Raw genomic sequence first — 20,490 nt, 5'->3', positions numbered from 1 at the left:
TATTTTGCTTTTAAAGTTCCTTTTATCAGATCTTCCAAAAGGTGAGGGAGAGAACAACTGACAAACCTGGCCAGTATACAGGTCACCTTCTATCGGATATGCACATTTGTCCTTTCAAACAGGCCTTAGGAGGAAGGAAAGGTACAGCCTACTTCCACTCAAAATTTGCAAGGTCTTTTTGCTTAAATTCAGGCACATCCAACCTTTAGACATTATGACACAGTTATATCTACAAAATCCATACAACAGACCTTGCAACAAAGATAACAACAACAACAAAAATCTTTTAAAAAAAGAAAACTAATGATATGGGGCTATAGCTCAGTGAGTAGAGTACCTAGCACACACAACCTAACAGGCGTGGCAGCACACCATAACCCGAGCTCTGGGAGCTGGGGAGCTGGGGAGCTGGGGAGCTGGGACAGGATGGTCAGAGCCATCCTCCAGACAGTGACTCTGAGGAGAGCCTAAAGCACAGCTCAGTAATAGAGGGAGGCTGCCTAGCAAGGCAAAACCCTAAGTCTGATCTCCAACGCTGTCCCCCCATGCCTGACAGAGACACAGGATATTGTGGCCCCACCTAGAACATTCCAAAGTCTGATAGAATTTGTAAAACTGATAAGTTTCCCTTTTAAACAGTTTCTCCTCTTCTAATCCTAACATACCTCAACTCTACTCAGTATTATCCAAAAGTATGCTGTCCTTAGGGAAGTGTGTGGTAAAAACAAAGAGAATACACTTTCCCCAATCCAAAAATTTAAATCTAAGTAATTCTCTTCAGATTCCCAAAGTTCATTCCTTAACTTTAATTTGGGGGAAAAAAATGCTTAAAGAGCTAAAGCATTATCAATTGGGAAGCCATTTCCCTTAATTAACAAAAATATTATTTTCTATGACTACCAAGCTGTTCTTCCCCTCTCACACACACCCCCGCCCCCGGGGCAGGGTTTCTCTGTATAGCCCTGGCTGTCCTAGAACTCACTCTATAGTCCACCATGACTTTAACATTTTTTTTTTAATAAATAAATAAAAGAGGGCTGGAGCGATGTCTCAGTACTTAAGAGAGGTCCTGAGTTCATTCCCAGCAACCACATGGTAGCTCACAACCATCTGTAAGCTGTTTGGCCGGTCAAAGAACAGATCCGATGCCCTCCCTCTTCTGGTGTGTTAGAGGACAGCTATAATATACTCATATACATAAAATTAAATTTAAAAAAAATTAAAAACAAAAAGGCAGGTGGGGGGGGGGTAAAGGTGTTTTCTGTCTAACTTGACAGCCTGAGTTTGATCTCTAGAGTTCACAATGTAAAAGGAGAAAACCAACTTCTCGTTATCCTCTGACCTCCATAAGCCTTGAAACTTATAATTCTCCTTCATCTCCCTCCTATACAGGGGATTATTAGGGTATGTCACCACACCCAGCTTGTTCTGGCTTTGTCTTGCAGTGCTAGAGATGGTACCAAGGGCCTTACATTTGCACTCTGTCACTGAGCTGTATAGCCCAAGTCCCACCTTTCTGACTCATTTTCTAAAAGCTAAGAAAATAAGTAGTTAACAATAACAAATCCTTTGACAAGTTAGGTAGTTTCCACTGTTCTGTTTTCAACAAAACTGTATCAAATGACAGATGCCTGAAGATAAATGGATTTTGGCACATGACTTAGAAGACTGTTTGTCACAAAACTTCCACTAGAATTTAACTTTATGAGCACTCACTTCTCTACACTTAAACCTATGAAATCTAAAAACAGCAGCATATTTAGTGCCAAATGCTACTTTATCCCATCAATAACTAACAAGCATGCCACACAGAAAGCACTGAAAGAAGAGTACATTCCTTTCCATGTGGATGGGTGACTGGTATACAAGGCAAACTGAATCAACCTATCCTAATCCATTCTTTATCAGTGACTGCAAAGCAGCTCAAATCAGAAGGTTTGTCATCACAATAAATCTGCTAACTTTATTTGTATATTACTAAGAAAAGTAAAATTAGGAGCTAATAAGATTGTAAACCACTGTCAACTTCCTTCAACTGACTGACAGCTCTCCAGGAGGACGGTCTTCTTGTTATCCTATCAGTAGTAGATTTTAATAGTAACTTGTACACACAGGGCAACAGATGAAGGGAACGGTCAGAATTTACTATCATCTGATAATGAGAAATACAAACTAAACTGTTTCTATTAGAAATCAAGTACAAACTATAGAACTCAGACACAGGCAGATACCCAGCCTCTAATTCTTTTGCATCAGCACTCTCTAAGATCTGGAGAGCAGAGACCGGCCAAACAGCTTCCAGTGTGCAGCTTCTTTGCTCAGATCAATGAAGGAAACCACTCCACTCCACGGCTGGCTTTCTCCTTTAAGTAGGATGCAGAGCTTAGGTTGTGTCCTGGACTCTAATGTCAGCTACATCTAGTCAGGCGCATTGCTGGAATGCCAGTTTAATAGAGGACAAAGGCCGTACGCATTGTATCTTTTAGGGCTTTCTTGAGGTATACACAACATATAATAAACTACAGACTAAAATGAATAATTTAATAACTCTTGGCTTCGTTATATAGCTATCTAACTTCTGAAAACCCAGATCTAATTCCCCTTTAATCAAATAAAATGAAAGAGGATTTTTGTTATGTAAGTACTTACTTTCATATAATTCACAATCTTAGCAAGAACACCAAACTTATATCCAGAGCTTCCAGACAGCGCTTTCAAGTTAAATGATCCATTGTTATGATCTGGAAATAAAGTTCAAATGAATTACTGTAACATTTTCATATAATGTGTTATGATTTGAGTAGTGAAAATAAATATTCTTTGAATTTTTTCATCTAATGAAGTCTATCCTGTTATGTTTTGGCAAAATTCACAAAATTCATGCATGTACATTGAATTATCAATTCCCACCCACACACCTACCCTTCTTTAGAGAGAGGGTCTCACTATAGGTTAGTCTTGAACTCACCATCCTCATCAGCAGTTCAAACGTGTTGGAATTATGAGGTTATACCAAATCCCAGGCTAAATGTAATTTAAAAGCACTAAAATATAGTTTGGGAAGGAGAGGGCTGGAAACCAAATTCAGGTCCCCGTGTGGCTTTGCCACTCTAACACTGAGCTGCATCACTAGCCCAGATACTAATCTTTTGTTGTTGCTGTTTTGAGACAGGGTCTCACTAGTAGATCACTCTAGCCTCTGACTCAAAGATCCACCTGCCTCAGCTCCTCAGCTAAAATTCAAGCTCTGCGCCACCACACCCAAATCAAAATACAATTATTTCTAAGTACTTTGTGCCTCATTCCACTCCCACCTTAAACCTGATAAGAGGCCTCCAATGATTAGACAAGAGAATATTATAAACACAATGAGTGATGGCCAGACTGGTATCTATCTCCCCAAATTTTTTGTCTTTATCCATCTCCCTTCTTGCCTCTCTCCTCCCAGAAATCCTTACATATTGTTTCAAAACATCTACCATTGTGTTGCCTCCCTACAGACAGAACCCTAATGCCATCACAGTATCACAAACGCATGAGTCACAGTCAGAAAGGTTAAAAAATTCATTATAAATTCAAGAAAAGCATTTCAGAAGCACACATTCTATTAGCAAAGCTCACAGATCAAATGTACACTTCCCACGTGGATGATCCACAGAGAGAGTTAAATAAGGAACGAGGAGAAGCTATTCCTGGCATCAGCTCAGTAATAACCATTTAAACAAAAGACTGCATTAGAACAACCACAGTCAAACACAACAATTGTCAGAGATCCAAGACAAGTTTCTAGATGCAATATAATACTCCTTTGAAATTTGTGAAAAGTCTTTATTGCATGTTTTCTTTCCTTCAATACTAAAATACAATGTCATTTGAAAATTTCCCTTAGAAATAGCCTATAATTTTGAAAAAAGTAACTCAGCTGGCACATCAAAGTATACTATGTTCCCAAACTAGCAACATTAAAAATGCCTTACTGCCAGCACTTGGGAGGAAGAGGCAGAAGGAGCTCTGTGAGGTCAAGGCGAGCCTGGTCTACAAATCAAGGCCAGGGTAGCCAGGGCTCTGTTACACAGAGGAATCTTGCTTTGAAACACCCCCACCTAAATAAATAAATAAATAAATAAATAAATAAATAAATAAATAAATAAGTAAATAAAAAGGAAAGAAAAGAATGTTTTACTGTTATGCTGATATGCCCTTACATACACTATTTCCAAATCTAGGGGTGATGGCATAATTATAGCCTTATAACTTGGTAGGCTGAGACAGGATTACAAAAGAGGAAGTACATGGGAGGGGTCAGAGAGGGGAAAGGAGAAAAGGAAAATGATGTAATTATATTATTTCAAAACATAAAATAAAATATAAAAACAAAACAAAACTGTTTGCTGTTCTTCCAGAGGCCATGAATTCAATTCAACACCCACTTCTGGCGGCTCACAACTGCTTGTAACTCTAGCCAGCTCCAGGGAATCTAATGCCGTTTTCTGGACTCCAAGGACATTCACACACATATGGCATATGCTCATACAGACATATACAAAATTACATAAAAAATATTTTACAAAATGTTTAAGGTTGTGTTCTGCTACACAGCAACTCCAGGGCTAGCCTAAACTACAGAAGACCCTGTCTCAAATATAATAACACATTTGTTTCAGTTATGAAATACTAACTATGTGATTATTTTCCCCAAGACGTTTAAAAGACCTTTAATATTAGTAACTTTTATTGAACCTATTATCTGCCAAACATCACACTAAGTGATTTTCAAGTTTAATTCTCATAGGGAAAAAAATCTCTTTAAGAGGTTTTATGTCCTCTTTTATGTGTTTAGTGGAGGGTTGGTCTTCACCTGCTGCTCCAGCTTTTTTTATTTTTACATTTTATCTTGGTATTGGTGTCTTGCCTATTACCCCTAGAATGCCCTGGTGCCCCCAGAGGCCAGACTAGGGTATCAGATGGCCTGGAGCTGTCTGCCCCATGTGTGTGCTGGGAATGAAGCCAACAGCCTCTGGAGGGCAGCTAGTGCTCTTCCCTAAGCCAGCTCTCCTGGCCCTATATTTTTCCAAATGATCTCACATGGAGCCTGAAGCTCACCAGCTGGCTGGCAAGCCCCAGTAACCTTCCTGTGTCCACCTCATCAGTACTGGGGTGCCAGGGACATTTATATGGAAGCTGGGAATCTGAACTTAGATGTTCTTTTTTTTTTTTTTAACTTAAATGCTCTTTTAAAATTTATTTATTTGTTTGTTTGTTTATTTACTTATTTATTTATTTAATGTAAGTACATTGTAGCTGTCCTCAGACACTACAGATAAGGCTGTGATCTGATTAAGGATGGTTGTGATTACTGGGATTTGAACTCAGGACCTTCGGGAGAAAAGAAGCAGTGAGTGGTCTTAACCACTGAGCCATCTCTCCAGCCCTGAACTTAGATGTTCTTGCTTACACAATAAGCACTTTACCAACTCAGTCACCTCCCCAGCTCTAACTGTCCTCTTTTAAAGATAAAAATTGTGAGGGTCATAACAAGGCATTGATTTAAATCAAGCTGTAACCCTGTCCTGTTGCCCTAGGTAAGGTCTACCCAATTCCCTTTACACGCTATTATTCCATCAGAACAGAGACATCCATAAATATGCATTAACCTAGGACCTCACGCGTGCTAGGCAAAGATTCTACTACTGAGCTTAATTAACCCCAGCCCTATTTTTACTTTTTATTTGAGACAGTCTCATTAACTTACTTAGACTGGTGCTGGGGAGATAGTTCAGTGGTTAGAACACTTGCTGCTTCTGCAGGGTTCATTCCCAGCACCCACACATATGTTCACAACAACCTATAACAAGAGTTCCAGGGGATCTGACATCTGCCTTCAGCCTCTGTGGGCACATGGCACATATGTGGTGCACAGACATGCATGCAGACAAAACATCCACAGACATAAAATACTATTTAAAAAGTTACTTAGATTGGTCTTAAACTTGTGATTCTGCCTCAGACTCCTGAGTAGCTAGATGATAGGCCCGTACTATTGAGACTAGCATTTTAATTAGTATTATTGTTTATCTTACAATACTGTATTAAAACAAACTAGTAAAACTAAAAAAAAGGCTGGGTGTGGTGGCACACGCCTGTAATCCCAGCACTTTCGAGGCAGAGGCAGGCAGATTTCTAAGTTCGAGGCTAGCCTGATCTACAGAGTGAGTTCCAGGACAGGCAGGGCTACACAGAGAAACCCTGACTCAAACCTCCCCAAAAAATAATTAAATAAATAAACAAATCACAGTATATTAAAAACTCCAAATGATTAGTTATGAACCACATATAGTTTTGTTTATCACAATGTCCCTAGAACTAAGTCAATACCAATCAAGTCAACATTCGAATATTTATTGAATGATTACTGCAATGTAATAAAGGCATTTCCACAAACTCCTATAACCAGGAGTTATAGCTCCAGAAACTAATGAAATGATTTATCTATATATTTTTATTTACCTTTACATATGATTTATCTATATATTTATAGGTGATATAATAATTTATCTACATAGATAAATAGATATATATATATCAAGGATTTACCTAATCTCCCACTGGTTTGTTCATTCCATTGATTGATTTTTGGTGGGGTTGTTTGTTTGAGACAGGGTCTCAGTATGTAATCTGTAACTCACTATACAGACCGGGCCAGCCTCTGCCTCTCAAGTGCTGGGATTGAAAGTATGCATCACCATATACAGCTTTTACTACTCCTTTAAAAATAAATCTTGATTCTGCTATGATTAGGCCAAACTCTTTTCACCATAACTAAAAATAATGAACACCCAAGCCAGTTGGACTTAGACCCAATTAAAAGATAAAAGCTGTCTATAACTTACAATTTAGAAAAACAAAATTATCCTACTAAATTAACTCTACTATCACTTAAAAAACTAAAATATTACTTCTTTTCTGTCAAAATTTCTCCCAAATACAAATGTGTTCATAACTTTGGAAGTCAAGACTTGAGAATACATTGAGAAAAAAAGTTTTAATTTTAAGCTTATTTATGAGATTTTATACACATTTCCTGCTAATATTTTACCAAAGTGGTTACACTGAGCAGCTGTTTCCTAGGTAACTGCCTCTAGAGACTATGTTCTAACCCTAGCACTACACTGTTCACAGAAAGACATTCAATTCTATAAGGGGACACCTAGGAAATCAGCAACTGTTCCCATGTGAAAAATTAGCTTAAAGACAAAAGAAAAACCAAAATATTAAAAGAGGTGGCAGGTGATTGCCCAGATCATTCAGTTTATGAATGATCTACTCCTCAGGGCTTAATGCAAATGAGCACAGAGGAACTGTCAGCTGCATTCTGCGTCGGACCAATAGAAGCGCAGCTCCATCTTGGCTGTGCACTGGACTGCATTACAAACAGACCGTACCATCGCTTCCACAGCATCTTTCCAGACAAGAGGTAGGTTTATTTGATCCTTTTTATTCAGTAGTCCATGCCCTCATAAAGCAGTTGGAAAATATTTTACCGTGAAAGCCAGAAAGCATTATGCCTGCTAAAGATGTAAAGACAACGCACTAAACCATTATTTGGTAAGATTTTATCATGAAAATGACGACTGCCTTGTGCTATTTGATAAGCATCCTTGCCATCTGTGCCTTAATGGAAAATTCATTACATTTCCTCCTGATCTGATCTCTACCCAGACCTTAAGTAAGACAAAAGCATTTGATGTTTAACCTGAGTCTTTGCTAATTTCATTTTCTCAAAGCAAATTTATTTCAGCAGTCTGGTCTGTCTTAACAAAGGATGTTTCTCAAAGGAAAAAAATCTAAAATAGCAAAGCCTTTGGCTAAAGCTTTCTGACTAAATGTACAAATTATATTGAATGGTAAAAAGGAGTTACAAAAAGGCTTGTATTTCAATAAATGAGAAAATAATTCAAATTATTTATATTTGACTTTGAGTATTAAGGAAGGGGGAGCCGAGAAAATTTATATAAACATTTTTTAACATGTATCATTATGTGAGTTGTATTTTATTGGAAGCAGAGATAATTTATAAATCATCTAATTTTACTAACATCTTAATTAAAATAATTCCTCACAGTAAAATCTCACAATACAAACCATGTTATTAAACAAAAATATCCTTTAAATTACAAAAGCCACACAAAAATTTAAAGCAATTAGGTTACTCTTAAACTGGTACTGATACATACAAATTTATTCCTTTTTGATAAAGCACATCTTAAAATTAAATGTGTCCTAAGGAGAGCTGGCTAAGGTACAACAGTGATTCTACGTAGTAAAATTACTTTCCTAGCTCATAATCATCCAAATTTCTGCGAACAGTATCTGAAGATGTAAGTCCTACTTAGTAGATCCTAATTCTGCATGGACTTAACAATCTAAATATCCGGCTTGGATGCTAAGTATATTTATTTACTCCTAGGTTCTTTTTTTTAAACTTCTGCTTTTCATACTTTCTATTCCTTCTGTTTCGTAGCATTCAGGTTACAGACACATTATCTCTTGAAAAACTCAAAAGGTTGCTGTAACTAGACACTAGATCTCTCAAGTTCAGCACAGCAGGTTAATTACCTAGAAACCATTCTGCTTACCATACAATATGGGAGCCAAGCAATATAAAAATAACTACAATTAACAGTTAATTTATGCTTTATAATTTCAAATTGCCTTAACATTCATTAACAGCCTACATTTTCATAGGATATATCTATTATTCACATAAATGGAGTTTCATGGAGGTCTCAAGTATACCTTATCTCTGAGTCTCAGAGCCTGAATAAGTGGCTCTATATTTAAAGGCTATTACAATTAACTGATCATATTTCAAAGTGATGTGCTTAAAAGTTCCAGAGAATTCAATTTACCAGTTTTCACCATAACTAGAGATAAATCATAATTTCTACTCTGGAGATCCAGGGTCATAAGACCTATCCCCATAAATATTCCACTTGGGCCTTTTGAAAAGGATAGAAAAACAGGTACAAGGAAACAGGTACAAGGAATATAGCAAAAATAACAAAACAAAACCTTACTAAAAATTATTTTCTTTCAAGCTTCCCATTCCTATAACAAAATTACAAAGGTGGTCCACAAAGTACAGACTGTTATTGATTGTATTTTAATCATGTTCTCCCAGTCTTTATAAAATGTTTATAGCATTCCCTTTATACAAATTTTTTAAGCTGCATTTATTTTATGTATATGAGTACATTTTAGCTGTACTGATGGTTGTGAGCCACCACGTGGTTGCTGGGAATTTGAATTCTGGACCTCTGATCACTCTGGTCCGTCCGATTCGCTTCGGCCTAAAGATTTCTTTATTATTATATCTAAGTACACTGTAGCTGTCTTCAAACACACCAGAAGAGGGGGTCAGATCTCATTATAGATGGCTGTGAGCCATCATGTGGTTGCTGGGATTTGAACTCAGGACCTTAAGAAGAGCAGTCTCAACCTCTGAGCCATCTCTCAAGCCCCTATATAAATTTAATTTTAATTTGAAAACTATAGTCCAGAATAGGACATCCTCGTGGTGTACTTCTTTTTTAGGTGCTAAGTATACCAATTCCACTGCCATAAGATGCAGGCTTTACCTTAAACCTAACACACACGAAGCCTACTTTTCTATACTTTGAAGCAACACACATTGAACAAGGGAGACAGTGAGGCCTACTATCCAGGTTTACTCGTTTCAGGTGTCCAGAAGCTAACTAATGCAGCAATGTTTTGACTTCCCATCAGCTTCAACACTGTTGACAGTGGCAAAGTGTCATAACATAAACATAAACTTGAAAAACCATCTTAGTCACTGTTCTACACCATGGCCACAGTAACTCTTATATAAGAAAGTATTGAATAGAAGGCTGGCTTACAGTTTCAGGGGCTAGTCCATTATCATCATGGTGGGGAACATGGCAGCATCCAGGCAGGTGCTGGAGCAGTAACTGTGAGCTACATCCTGATCCACAGTAAAGAGCCTGGGCCTGGTATGTGCTACTGGAACCTCAAAGCCCACCTCCAATGACATACTTCCTCCAAAAAGGCCACACACACCTCCTAACCCTAATCATGACACTCCCTCCCTGGTGACTGAATAGTTAAATATATGATCCTAATGGGAACCATTCTTACTCAAACCACCACTCATAATATACTTTCTCTCTCATACTGCTTAGACACTTTCAGCAAAACATAGAAATACCTTTGGTAAACATACTATTCCTCCATGTCATCGGAAATCATTCTATGAATGTTCATGTGCAAGCACAGTCTAGGGTCGGTACATAAGGCAGTGGCCAAGTGCTCTCCTAGCCCTGGGTTTGATCGTTTCTGAACTCTGAGTCTTCCTATCCATCACTATTACCTCTGCTCTTCATAAAGAATCTGAAAACTCATTTATGTTAACATAAAAGCAACTGTGACAATATGTGGTCTCCTTGCAAAAATAGTCACATTATACTAGTGTAAAGTCACACGGAAGTCTGCACATACATGTGCCTTTATTAAAAAAGCCAACACACACACACACACACACACAAACACACACACAGCCCTAAATGTTGTCTCTATGTAACCAGGTTTCTGGGTATTTGTGCATTTGCATCCACGTTGTTCAAACTGAGGCACTGCTAACACAGACGTGGATAATAGCCTATGGGCACAAGTGGCATCACGTGCATTCTGTGACAATGGTACCATAAAGCACAGGCAGCTGGTTTTTCCCATAGACTGCACTCCACAGGGCCTCCATCAGATGAGGTCCTAGGACTAAAAGGGGAAATGGACCCACAATCCCATCCCTACAGCCGAAGCTGCCTCCAGCTGATTGCCACTTGCAGATAAAAATGGGTTTTCTCCAGGGGCGTCTCACTAGGGAAGCAAACCAGACTTTGGGTAAGATGAGCCATGCCCAGCAGTAGATGGTCAACACAAAATGAACTCTGTGGCAGCCTTGGAGGTTCTTTGGTTCATAATGTTAGGTCTTTTTTTTTTTTTTAAAGATTTCATTATATAACTTTACAAGGTCTCTGCATAAATATTATGGCTTCTTGTTTTATGTTCTTATGAGATCCCTGTTTGTGTAAATGGGTGTGTCTCAGTTTCTACTTGTTTCTTGTGCTGTTTCTCTGGCTCTTTTTCTTGTTTGGCTTTTTTGTACTATTGATTTGTTTTTGTTTTATCTTATTTTTATTATCATTCTTTAGATGCCTATTCTTTTTCCTAAGGAGAGACAGAAGGAGTGGATCCAGATGAGAGGGTATTGGAGAACTAAATAACTTCTACTGGGAGGCATATGGGGTTGGGATATAATACTCAGAATATTATATGGAAAGAAATCTATTTTAATTTAAAACCAAAAAAAAGGAATGTACTCTCAAGCAAACAGTCCAAAGATAAGGTAATTTTAAAATGCTGGATCTAGAAACATAGCTTGAAAATAATGAAATGCAGCATAGAATGACATACCTTGCCTACTAACAATGTAACTTTTATGTTCCTCAACTAAGAGTCGTAATTCAATTACACATCACCCCTTACATCTATTGTCTCCCACTGCCAAGAAGCAGAAGGCTTTTTTTTTTGGGGGGGGGGGTTCGAGACAGGGTTTCTCTGTGTAACCCTGATTGTCCAGGAACTCAGTCTGTAGACCAGGCTGGTCATGAACTCAGAAATCTGCCTGCCTCTGCCTCTGCTGGGATTAAAGGCGTACGCCACCTCTGCCTGGCGAAAAAGAAGTGTTAAATGCAAAAAGAACAGGTATTTAAGTCTTTACTTCTGGCTTCAGATAATGAATTTAAACCTTCAAAATATAGAAGTATGTAAGAGGCTAGCCAGAGAGGTGGGATTTTGTAAAAGAGCAAACTGATTTAGAACAGAAATGAAAACTTTATAAAACATAACTTTATAAAATCATAAAATTCTGTTTACTAGGAAGACAAAGAAATTAAACCAATATGAACTCACAGTTTGGATGTGGAAACACCATGCTTGTATTTAGAAACAGTCATCTTTTAGAAATAAGTACTGAAACCCAGGTGGTGGTGGCGGTGGTGTATGCCTTTAGTCCCAGCAGAGGGGCAGAGAGGGGCAGAGAGGGGCAGAGAGGGGCAGAGAGGGGCAGAGAGGGGCAGAGAGGGGCAGAGAGGGGCAGAGAGGGGCAGAGAGAGGCAGAGAGAGGCAGAGAGGCAGAGGCAGGCAGATTTCTGAGTTCATGGCCAGCCTGATACACAATCAGGAATACACAAAAGAAACCCAGTCTCAAAAAAAAAAAAAAAAAAAGCAACCAAACAGAAGATAAATGCTGAGTTATTTCTAGATAAAATATTGTGTAGGAGTTGCTTTCCAATGACGCATGTGACAGAAGCAAGTGGGTAACCACAGTGTCCAACAACTGATAAAGACACAATATTATACAGGGGCTCATTTTGTGCTCTTTTTGCTTTTTGGAGATAAAGGTCTCACTATAAAGCTGAGACCCATCTGGAGCTCCTACTGTAGCCTAGGCTGGCCTCAAACTCATGCTCTTCCTGTTCTGTCTCCCAGGTGCCTGGACCACAATGCCAAGGGTATTATACTCTTTATGTACTGTGTAGACATTTTCTTTACATAAAACATAAAATATACACATAAAAGACAATTTATGAAATTTAGAAAAAACGACTCAGTACACAGTGGATGGGTGATATTTGTTATAAATATACATGAAACTGTTTACAAGTATATAGAAAAGAAAAAGTATAGAAAGTATTGGCAAATTAAGTAAATACAATCATATTTTTATTCCTTTTTTTAACTGTATAAGGCATTTAATGACTGTTTTCAAAAAGATTTAAACTACTTTGTAAAATTCAAGATAATGAGCCAGGCAGTGGTAGTGCATGCCTTTAATCTGAGGGAGGCAGCAGAAGGCAGATCTGTCAGTCTGAGAACAGCCAGCCTGTTCTACAGAGCAAGTTCCAGGAAAGCCAGGGTTACACAGAAAAACCTTGTTTAGAGAGAATTTAAAAAACAACAATAACAACAACCAGAAGCCAGTGGTGGCACATGCCTTTAATCCCAGGACTTAAGAATCAGAGGCAAACAGATGAGTTTCTCCAAGCCAGCCAAGGCTATGCTAGAGACCCCATCTCAAAAAAGAAAAAAAATAAATAACTACAGTGTTTCTGTAACAGCAAATTTGCATCTTCACACTCTCATGTAAGAAACAACAAGTATCAGGTCAACAAAATTAAAAAGTACTGAAGTCAACAAGAATAGTAATGCACTACTATAACCTAAGTACTAACAAGGCAAAGGAAAAAAAGGTCCAAAGTTCCAAGTCAGTCTTAACTGCAACCAAATTTAAGACCACAATGAGAAAAACAGTTTAAAAACAAAGCCAAAACGCCAAAGGATAAGGACCAAGGTAGTAGTAGCCCAGTGGTATAAAAGCAGAAATTTAACTCAATAGCTGTCTTGATGAAATTAACAATTGACACTTAAAGGATTAAATTTGCCCATTTTAAAAAAAAAATTACATCTTTACTCATGGGAAAGGACTATTGCACATGCTACAAGATGCAAACAGAACTCAGACAGAAATTTGCAGGTCACCATGTAGATCTCAGAGATCAAATTCAACTCATTAGGCTTAGCTGCAAGCATCTTTACCTTCTCAGCCATCTTGTCAGCCCTAAACTCATTCATGTTAAATCATTGGCCATGGGTCACTTACATTTATGAATATATATATATATATATATATATATATGTATATATATATATACATATATATATATATTTGGTTTTTTGGGTTTGGTTTTTCGAGACAGGGTTTCTCTGTACAGCTCTGGCTGTCCTGGAACTCACTCTGTAGACCAGGCTGGCCTTGAACTCAGAAATCCGCCAGCCTCTGCCTCCCAGAGTAATGGGATTACAGGCGTGCGCCACCACCGCCCAGCTATGAAAATATTTTAAGACTATTATCAGGCTGGAGAGAAGGCTCAGCGGGTTAAGAGCACTGACTGTTCTTCCGAAGGAGACCTTAACCAAAGAGGGGAAGGAGAACAGAAAAGGGGACGAAACCATGGTCTCAGATAACTGCTCACTGAGCACTGCTTCGAGCCAAGCTTCGAGCTGGCAGTTGCTTCCCCTTATTAGCTGTAAATTCCCTAAGCAAATTTTACCTTTCTCTGTGTGTATGAGTCCCAAACACAAACATTACGTAATAAGTGAAATGCATAAAAACTAGAGTATAATTAACTAATTGGCAAAAACACACACACACAAAATTGCATGTAATTCCATCATTAATTTTGTTAGACGGTAAGTCTGCAGTGACTATATACATTTACTAAGGAATTGCACTGCTGAGATCTGAATGCAGCCATCAGTATTTTGGTTATATATTCACTTCCCCCCTTTGTGTAGATTCCAAACAGGAGCACAAGAAGCGCTGTCTTAAGGATGGCTTCCAGCCACTGGAATGAAACCACGACTTCTGTTTACCAGTACCTCGGATTTCAAGTCCAAAAGATCTACCCTTTCCACGACAGCTGGAACACCGCCTGCTTTGCCATCCTGCTGCTGTTCATACTCACTGTGGTGGCCTTAGTTGTGCTGGCTTTCCTCTATGAGGCACTTGACTGCTGCTGCTGTGCGAAGAACAAAACCGTGAAGGACTTGAAAAGCGAGCCGAATCCTCTCAGAAGTATGATGGACAACATCAGAAAACGTGACAGCGAGGTAGTCTAGCCTTCCACAGAAGATAAACAAAAGCTGGAAAAACAGCCTCTGCCTCTTCTGGGAAAAAGGAAATTTTTCTGAGGCCAACCTTTACTACAAAACTGATCTGACTTTGAATGGCTAAAAGATTTCTAGTAGAAAAGAAACCATGTGAAATGTGCACTCTTGTGTATGTAGCCTCATTAAATAAGCAGTTCATAATGTAAACTTACCAGTCTACTGAATACAGCAACTCAAAAGCTAGATGAGCATCCCCAGCACCTACTCCTGGACACACTGAGCAGCAGTGTCCAGTCTCTGGGCAAAGCACAAAAAATAAGCACAACTGCTAACCTCAGTAACTTGGGCAAGGTCATGGATTAAAAAGTAGTATGTAGGTAGCAAAACCCCACTTAAACTGTGCCTCTAAACCCAGAATAAGACTTGTGCATATAAATTACCTATGTTATGGTGTGAGGGAGGGGATGAGACGGTCCTGATGTATAGCCCAGGCTAAACTCAACCTCAAACAATAAGTCCCAGCCTCCAAAGTGAGGGGATTACAGGCACGTGGCACCATGGCACAAATTTATTTATTTAAAATCCAGAACTCCAAAATTGACTGAAGACAATATATTTTTAATGACTTGACTTTCACACAGCATTAGTGTTAATATGAATGTATCTCACAATACGATTCCCACAAACTGACTGACAAAAAAGCATTTAGTCCAGGAGTCTAGGGTATTTCCAAACTGAAAAACACTACTATGTGATATAAATTATATTTCTTGATGGCATTTTTATTTTTACTTCTCTCTTATTCACTCTATCAGGATCTAAAGATATTCAACACACCAAAACCTGCTAAGAAAGGTGAAAAGATTTTGTTAGAGCTGACAGAGTTTTAAGGGGTTGGGATTGGAATTTATTTTACTTTTTATTTATTTCTTTGTTTCGTCTTTGTTTTTCCAGACAGGATTTCTTTGTGTAGCCTTGGTTGTCCTGGAACTCACTCTGTAGACCAGGCTGGCCTCAAACTCACTGGGACCCACCTTCCTCTGCCTCCCCAGTGCTGGGATCAAAGGCATGTGCCACCATTACCCAGCAAGATTGATTTTTCTGTGTGTATTTTTCTATATATGAATGTTCTATTGTACGTACAAAAGAGGACATGGACCTTATGGGGCTCAGTTACAGGTGTCTGAGCGTCTCCATGTGGGGCTTGGACTCTAGAAGAGATACTAGTGCTCTAACCACTGAGCCATCTCTTCAAGGCCCTGGGATTTGGGATTGTTTTGTTTATTTTGAGGTACAGCCCAAGCTGGTCTCCACTCCCCGAGTATTGGGATTACAGGTTTACCCTACCACACCTGTCTCTAATAAGAGTATTAAAGACATTAAATATCTATTAAGAACTGTGGCAGTTTGGGGGTTAGAAGATGACTCAGCAACCGGGCAGTGATGGCGCACGCCTGTAATCCCAGCACTTGGGAGGCAGAGGCAGACGGATTTCTGAGTTCGAGGCCAGTGTGGTCTACAGAGTGAGCTCCAGGACAGCCAGGGCTACACAGAGAAACCCTGTCTCGAAAAAAACAAATCCAAAAAAAACAAAAAACAAAAACAAAAACAAAAAAAAAACAAATCCAAAAAAACAAAAACAAAAAACAAAAAATAAAAAAAAGAAAGGCTGAGCAGGAAGACTGTTAGTTCAACGCCAACCTGGACTACACAGTAAAAGTGTCTCTTAAAAAAAATAAACAAACAAGGCTAGAGAAATATTTCGGCAGTGAAGAGCACTGGCTGCTCTTCCAGAGAGCCCAGGTACAATTCCCAGAATCCATATGGTAGCTCAGAACTGTCTGTAACTCCAGTTCCAGGGGATCCAGTACCCTCACAGACACACACCATACATGCACACAAAATACCAATGCACTTCAAAGACATCGTTAAAAAAATAATTTTTAAAAATGCTGCGTATGATGGAAGCGTTGACCCTCTGTTGAGATTACAGCTTTGTGTCCCCACACCCAGTTTATATAATGCTAGGGACCAAATTCAGGCCATCATACCTGCTAGGCAAGCACCCCACCAACAGCGGTACATCTTTCCCAAGAACAGTGGAATATGTTTAAGAGATAAGAAGAGATCAAACAAGGTATGGCAGGTAGGATCAGTGTAAAAACACACATACACACACACACATACACACCATTTGGAAGCTAGAAAGATGGCTTAGGAGTTAAAAATATTTGCTGTTCTTGCAGAAGTCCTGAGTTTGGATTCCAGTACCCACAATGGCTCACAATTATCTCTAACTCCAATTCCAGGGGACTCAACATCCTCTTCTGGTCTCTGAAAGCACCAGGCACACAGGAAGTACACATACATACACACACGTAAATATTCAAAAAAGTAATCTAAAAAATAAAGAAGAAAAATAAAAACACAATGAAGCTCGTAATTCATGCCTATAACCTTAGCATCAGAGGATAAGGCAGGAGAATTGCCATGTTAGTCTGGGCTATACGATGAACTACAAATCAGCCTGAAATACAAAATAAGAGACTCTGTCTCAAAAAAACTAAATCAATTAAACATAACAGTGACATTCCCGTTATAATATTCATTTACAACCAAGACAAATAAACAAAAAGACAAGAAAGAATTAAGTATTGGTAAGGATGAGAAATAACTAGACCTTTCTTCGTCTCCGGTGGAAAGGCAAAACAATCTACTTACTGTGATGGCTAACTCTGATTATCAACTTGACACCCCTAGGAAGAGGGACCCTTAATCAAAGACCGCCTCCATTAAAGCTGGCTTTGTGCACGGCACATCTGCGGGCCCCATCTTGAGAAGTTAACTGATGTGAGAGGGCTAGCTCACTGTGACAGTGACAGCCCTGGCTGGGCTAATACTCCTAAGTTGTACATGAAAGCTAAGGTTAAAGAGATGGCTCGGTGGTTAAGAGCATAGGCTGTTCTTCCAAAGGACAGGAGTTTAATCCCAGTAACCACATGGTAGCTTGTAACTCTAACTCCAATCCCAGGAAATCCAATTAATTATTTTGTCCTCCATAGGCACCAGACACGCATGTGCTACACAGACATACATGCAGACAAAACACTCACATATGTGAATCTTGAAGGAGGAGGAAGAAGAGGAGTTTGACAAGGGGAAGCAGGCCAGTAGGCAGCACCATACCCAGTGGTCTCTGCTTCAGTTTCTGCCTCCGTTTCCCTCATGATGGGCTGTATGTAAGTCAAACAACCTTTTCCTCCCCAAGGTACTTCTGGTCAGTGTCTTAGCAAAGCAACAAAAAGACCAAAGCACAACAGCCATTTTGTTAGTTTCTTTAAAAGCTAAACATAAATTCATATTATCCAGAAAATTCCAGCCTAAGTCTCTAGGCAGAAGAATTATTGCATTTGAGACTATACTGACCCACCTAGTGAATTCTAAGCTAGCCTCTGCTACACAGCAAGATTCTATGCATTTAAAGTACATCAACCAAAAAATAAGCAAACTGTGATATATCAATACAATGGAATACTCTTTGGCAATAAAATACTGATTCACCCAATAACGGATAAAAATGAAAAACATTAAGTAAAAGAAGCCACGCATAAAAGAACGATTGTCTAGAAGGCGAATGTACAGACGGAAAGTAGATCATAGGTTGTCTGGGGCTGGGATTAGAAGTCACCGCAAATGAGCATCAGACCGCTGAATGAGAATGAAAATGTTCTCAAGTGGGAGTAATAGTTGCACCATATTTACTAAAAAACATTTGCCCTATATTTTTAAGCTTTAAATAGCATGTTCTGTAACCAACCCTCAGTAGATCATAGGTTTGGGCTTTGTTTTTTAAAATTTTTCCCCCTTCAATTTTTCATTTTATTTTACAGATGTTTTGCCAGCATATGTGACCCTAGAGATCAGAGTTATAGGTAGGTACAAGCTGCCATTTGGGTTCTGAGAACATACTATGGGTTTAAATTCTTTATATTTAACCAAGAAACTCATTAAGAATATTACACTTGGAGCTGATGTGATGTCTCAGCAGGTAAGAGCACTGACTGCTCTCCCAAAGGTCCCGAGTTCAAATCCCAGCAACCACATGATGGCTCACAACCATCTGTAATCTAGTTCAAATCCCAGCAACCACATTACAGCAATCTGTAATGGGATCTGACGACCTCTTCTGGTGTGTCTAAATAAATCTTTAGGTTCAGAGTGGGAAGGCTCACAACCATCTGTACAGCTACAGTGTACTCATATACATAAAATAAGTAAATCGTTAAAAAAAAATTACACTTGTTTGGTGTGACAGCTCTCAGGTGACATGGGCAGCCAACTCTGTGGGACAGTCTCGTCTATACTGGAAGTTCCGGGGAGCCAGGGCTGCACAGAGTCCATATCTCAAAGGAGAAAGTAAACTTGCCATTACTAGTTTCCTGAACAACTGTTATGAACAGTCACAACAGTTGTCCTTACCTGAATTTTGCTTAGAGCCTGATGAGCCTCCGTGCTCGACTTTTGCCTTCTTCTTCTTGGATGAGGAGGAGGGTGACTCAGAAGGCACAGCACGTTTTTCTACCACAGGAGTGGAAAGAGCTCGTTTTTTGAACAGCTCTCGATCTCTCAATAGGCTTGGATCCATAATGCTACAAGACAAATACAAACCTTTAATATAAATTCAGATCACTCGAACCTGCATGCCAAGTCTACAGCCTTTGGCAAGTTAACTTCCACAAAATACAGTGTCACTGTTCTAAAGAGCAGCTACACAGTAAGTGGCACGACCAGGGCTGGAGCAGTGGTGCACAAGGACTTCCAGGACTATCTCATGAGCAAGCACTTCAGGAACCAGCTGCCAACTAGAGTCTCCCCATTTCAGCCATCAATGAATGACATTTAGAAGTCTCTAGCGATTGTCAGTGGATGGATGGCTTTCATCCTCTGCAGCTACACTTTGACCGTCATGAGATTGATCTACAAGGTACAACCTGGGATCTGGCTTCTATCTGCAGGTCATGTAACAAATGAATAGATCACCAGCTCCTTCAGGGAGCACAGCTTATCAACAGTGAGATGAGTGGGGAGTATCTTCATTAGCAATGCAAGAACCAGCTCTTGAAAGGGACAATGCCCAGTCACTTCTGCCAAACCACAGACCAGTGTAAATAGTCTCACTGAGGGGAAAAAACACAGAATGCTATCTCTAATAACTATGCCAACTTTACAGAACAGCCAAGAAACCCTAAACCAATTTCTGCTGCCTTATCAGTGCAAACAGCTACCTTCAAGAGGAGTCCAAAATATGCAACTAATAATTTTGAATGGTGTTTTTTATCTCCAGTAATATGTAGTAATGTGCATATATCGAGATTTGTGTAATAAAAATCAAAGGGAACAAAATTTTGTAACTGTAAGGACTTAAGTATTCAGAATTCTTCACTTTTTCTTTAATAACAGTATATCCTTCAGTTAGCCATATACTGACACAATTTACTGTAGCAAGAAGTTTCAGTGTTTCCCAGTGTATAGATTCAGATTTATAACTTAATAGCAATAAATGTAAGTATTTTTATAAAATACATATACATACATACATACATACATATACACAAACAGAGAGAGAGAGAGACAGAGAAGTTACCCGCCCCCCTCGATGGCTCTATCTGAGGATATATATATTGTTGCCTTGTTGCATGGGGCCCTAGGTTAAATCTCCAG

General features: G+C 39.0%; 2 protein-coding genes across 3 annotated transcripts in view; one reads left to right on the top strand and one right to left on the bottom strand.

Moving 5' to 3' along the window:
- Gtf2e2 (general transcription factor IIE subunit 2) overlaps positions 1 to 20,490 on the bottom strand; it is a 42,280-nt gene that overhangs the window by 19,079 nt on the left and 2,711 nt on the right. For both annotated transcript variants that reach the window (XM_052162479.1, XM_052162478.1), the window contains exons 2-3: positions 19,249 to 19,418; positions 2,650 to 2,741 (exon numbers count right to left, since the gene is read on the bottom strand). In XM_052162479.1, the coding sequence (XP_052018439.1) occupies positions 2,650 to 2,741; positions 19,249 to 19,414 (258 nt within the window). In that variant the 5' untranslated portion in view covers positions 19,415 to 19,418. The remainder of the gene's footprint in view (positions 1 to 2,649; positions 2,742 to 19,248; positions 19,419 to 20,490) is intronic.
- Positions 14,463 to 14,941, top strand: Smim18 (small integral membrane protein 18). The gene has a single exon (XM_052162481.1). It carries the CDS (start codon positions 14,491 to 14,493, stop codon positions 14,776 to 14,778), a length of 288 nt encoding a protein of 95 aa, XP_052018441.1. The 5' UTR covers positions 14,463 to 14,490; the 3' UTR covers positions 14,779 to 14,941.

The sequence above is a fragment of the Apodemus sylvaticus genome, chromosome 18 (genome assembly GCF_947179515.1).
Source record: "Apodemus sylvaticus chromosome 18, mApoSyl1.1, whole genome shotgun sequence".
NCBI classification, from domain to species: Eukaryota; Metazoa; Chordata; class Mammalia; order Rodentia; family Muridae; genus Apodemus; species Apodemus sylvaticus.
This window is presented reverse-complemented; position numbering and strand designations above follow the sequence as displayed.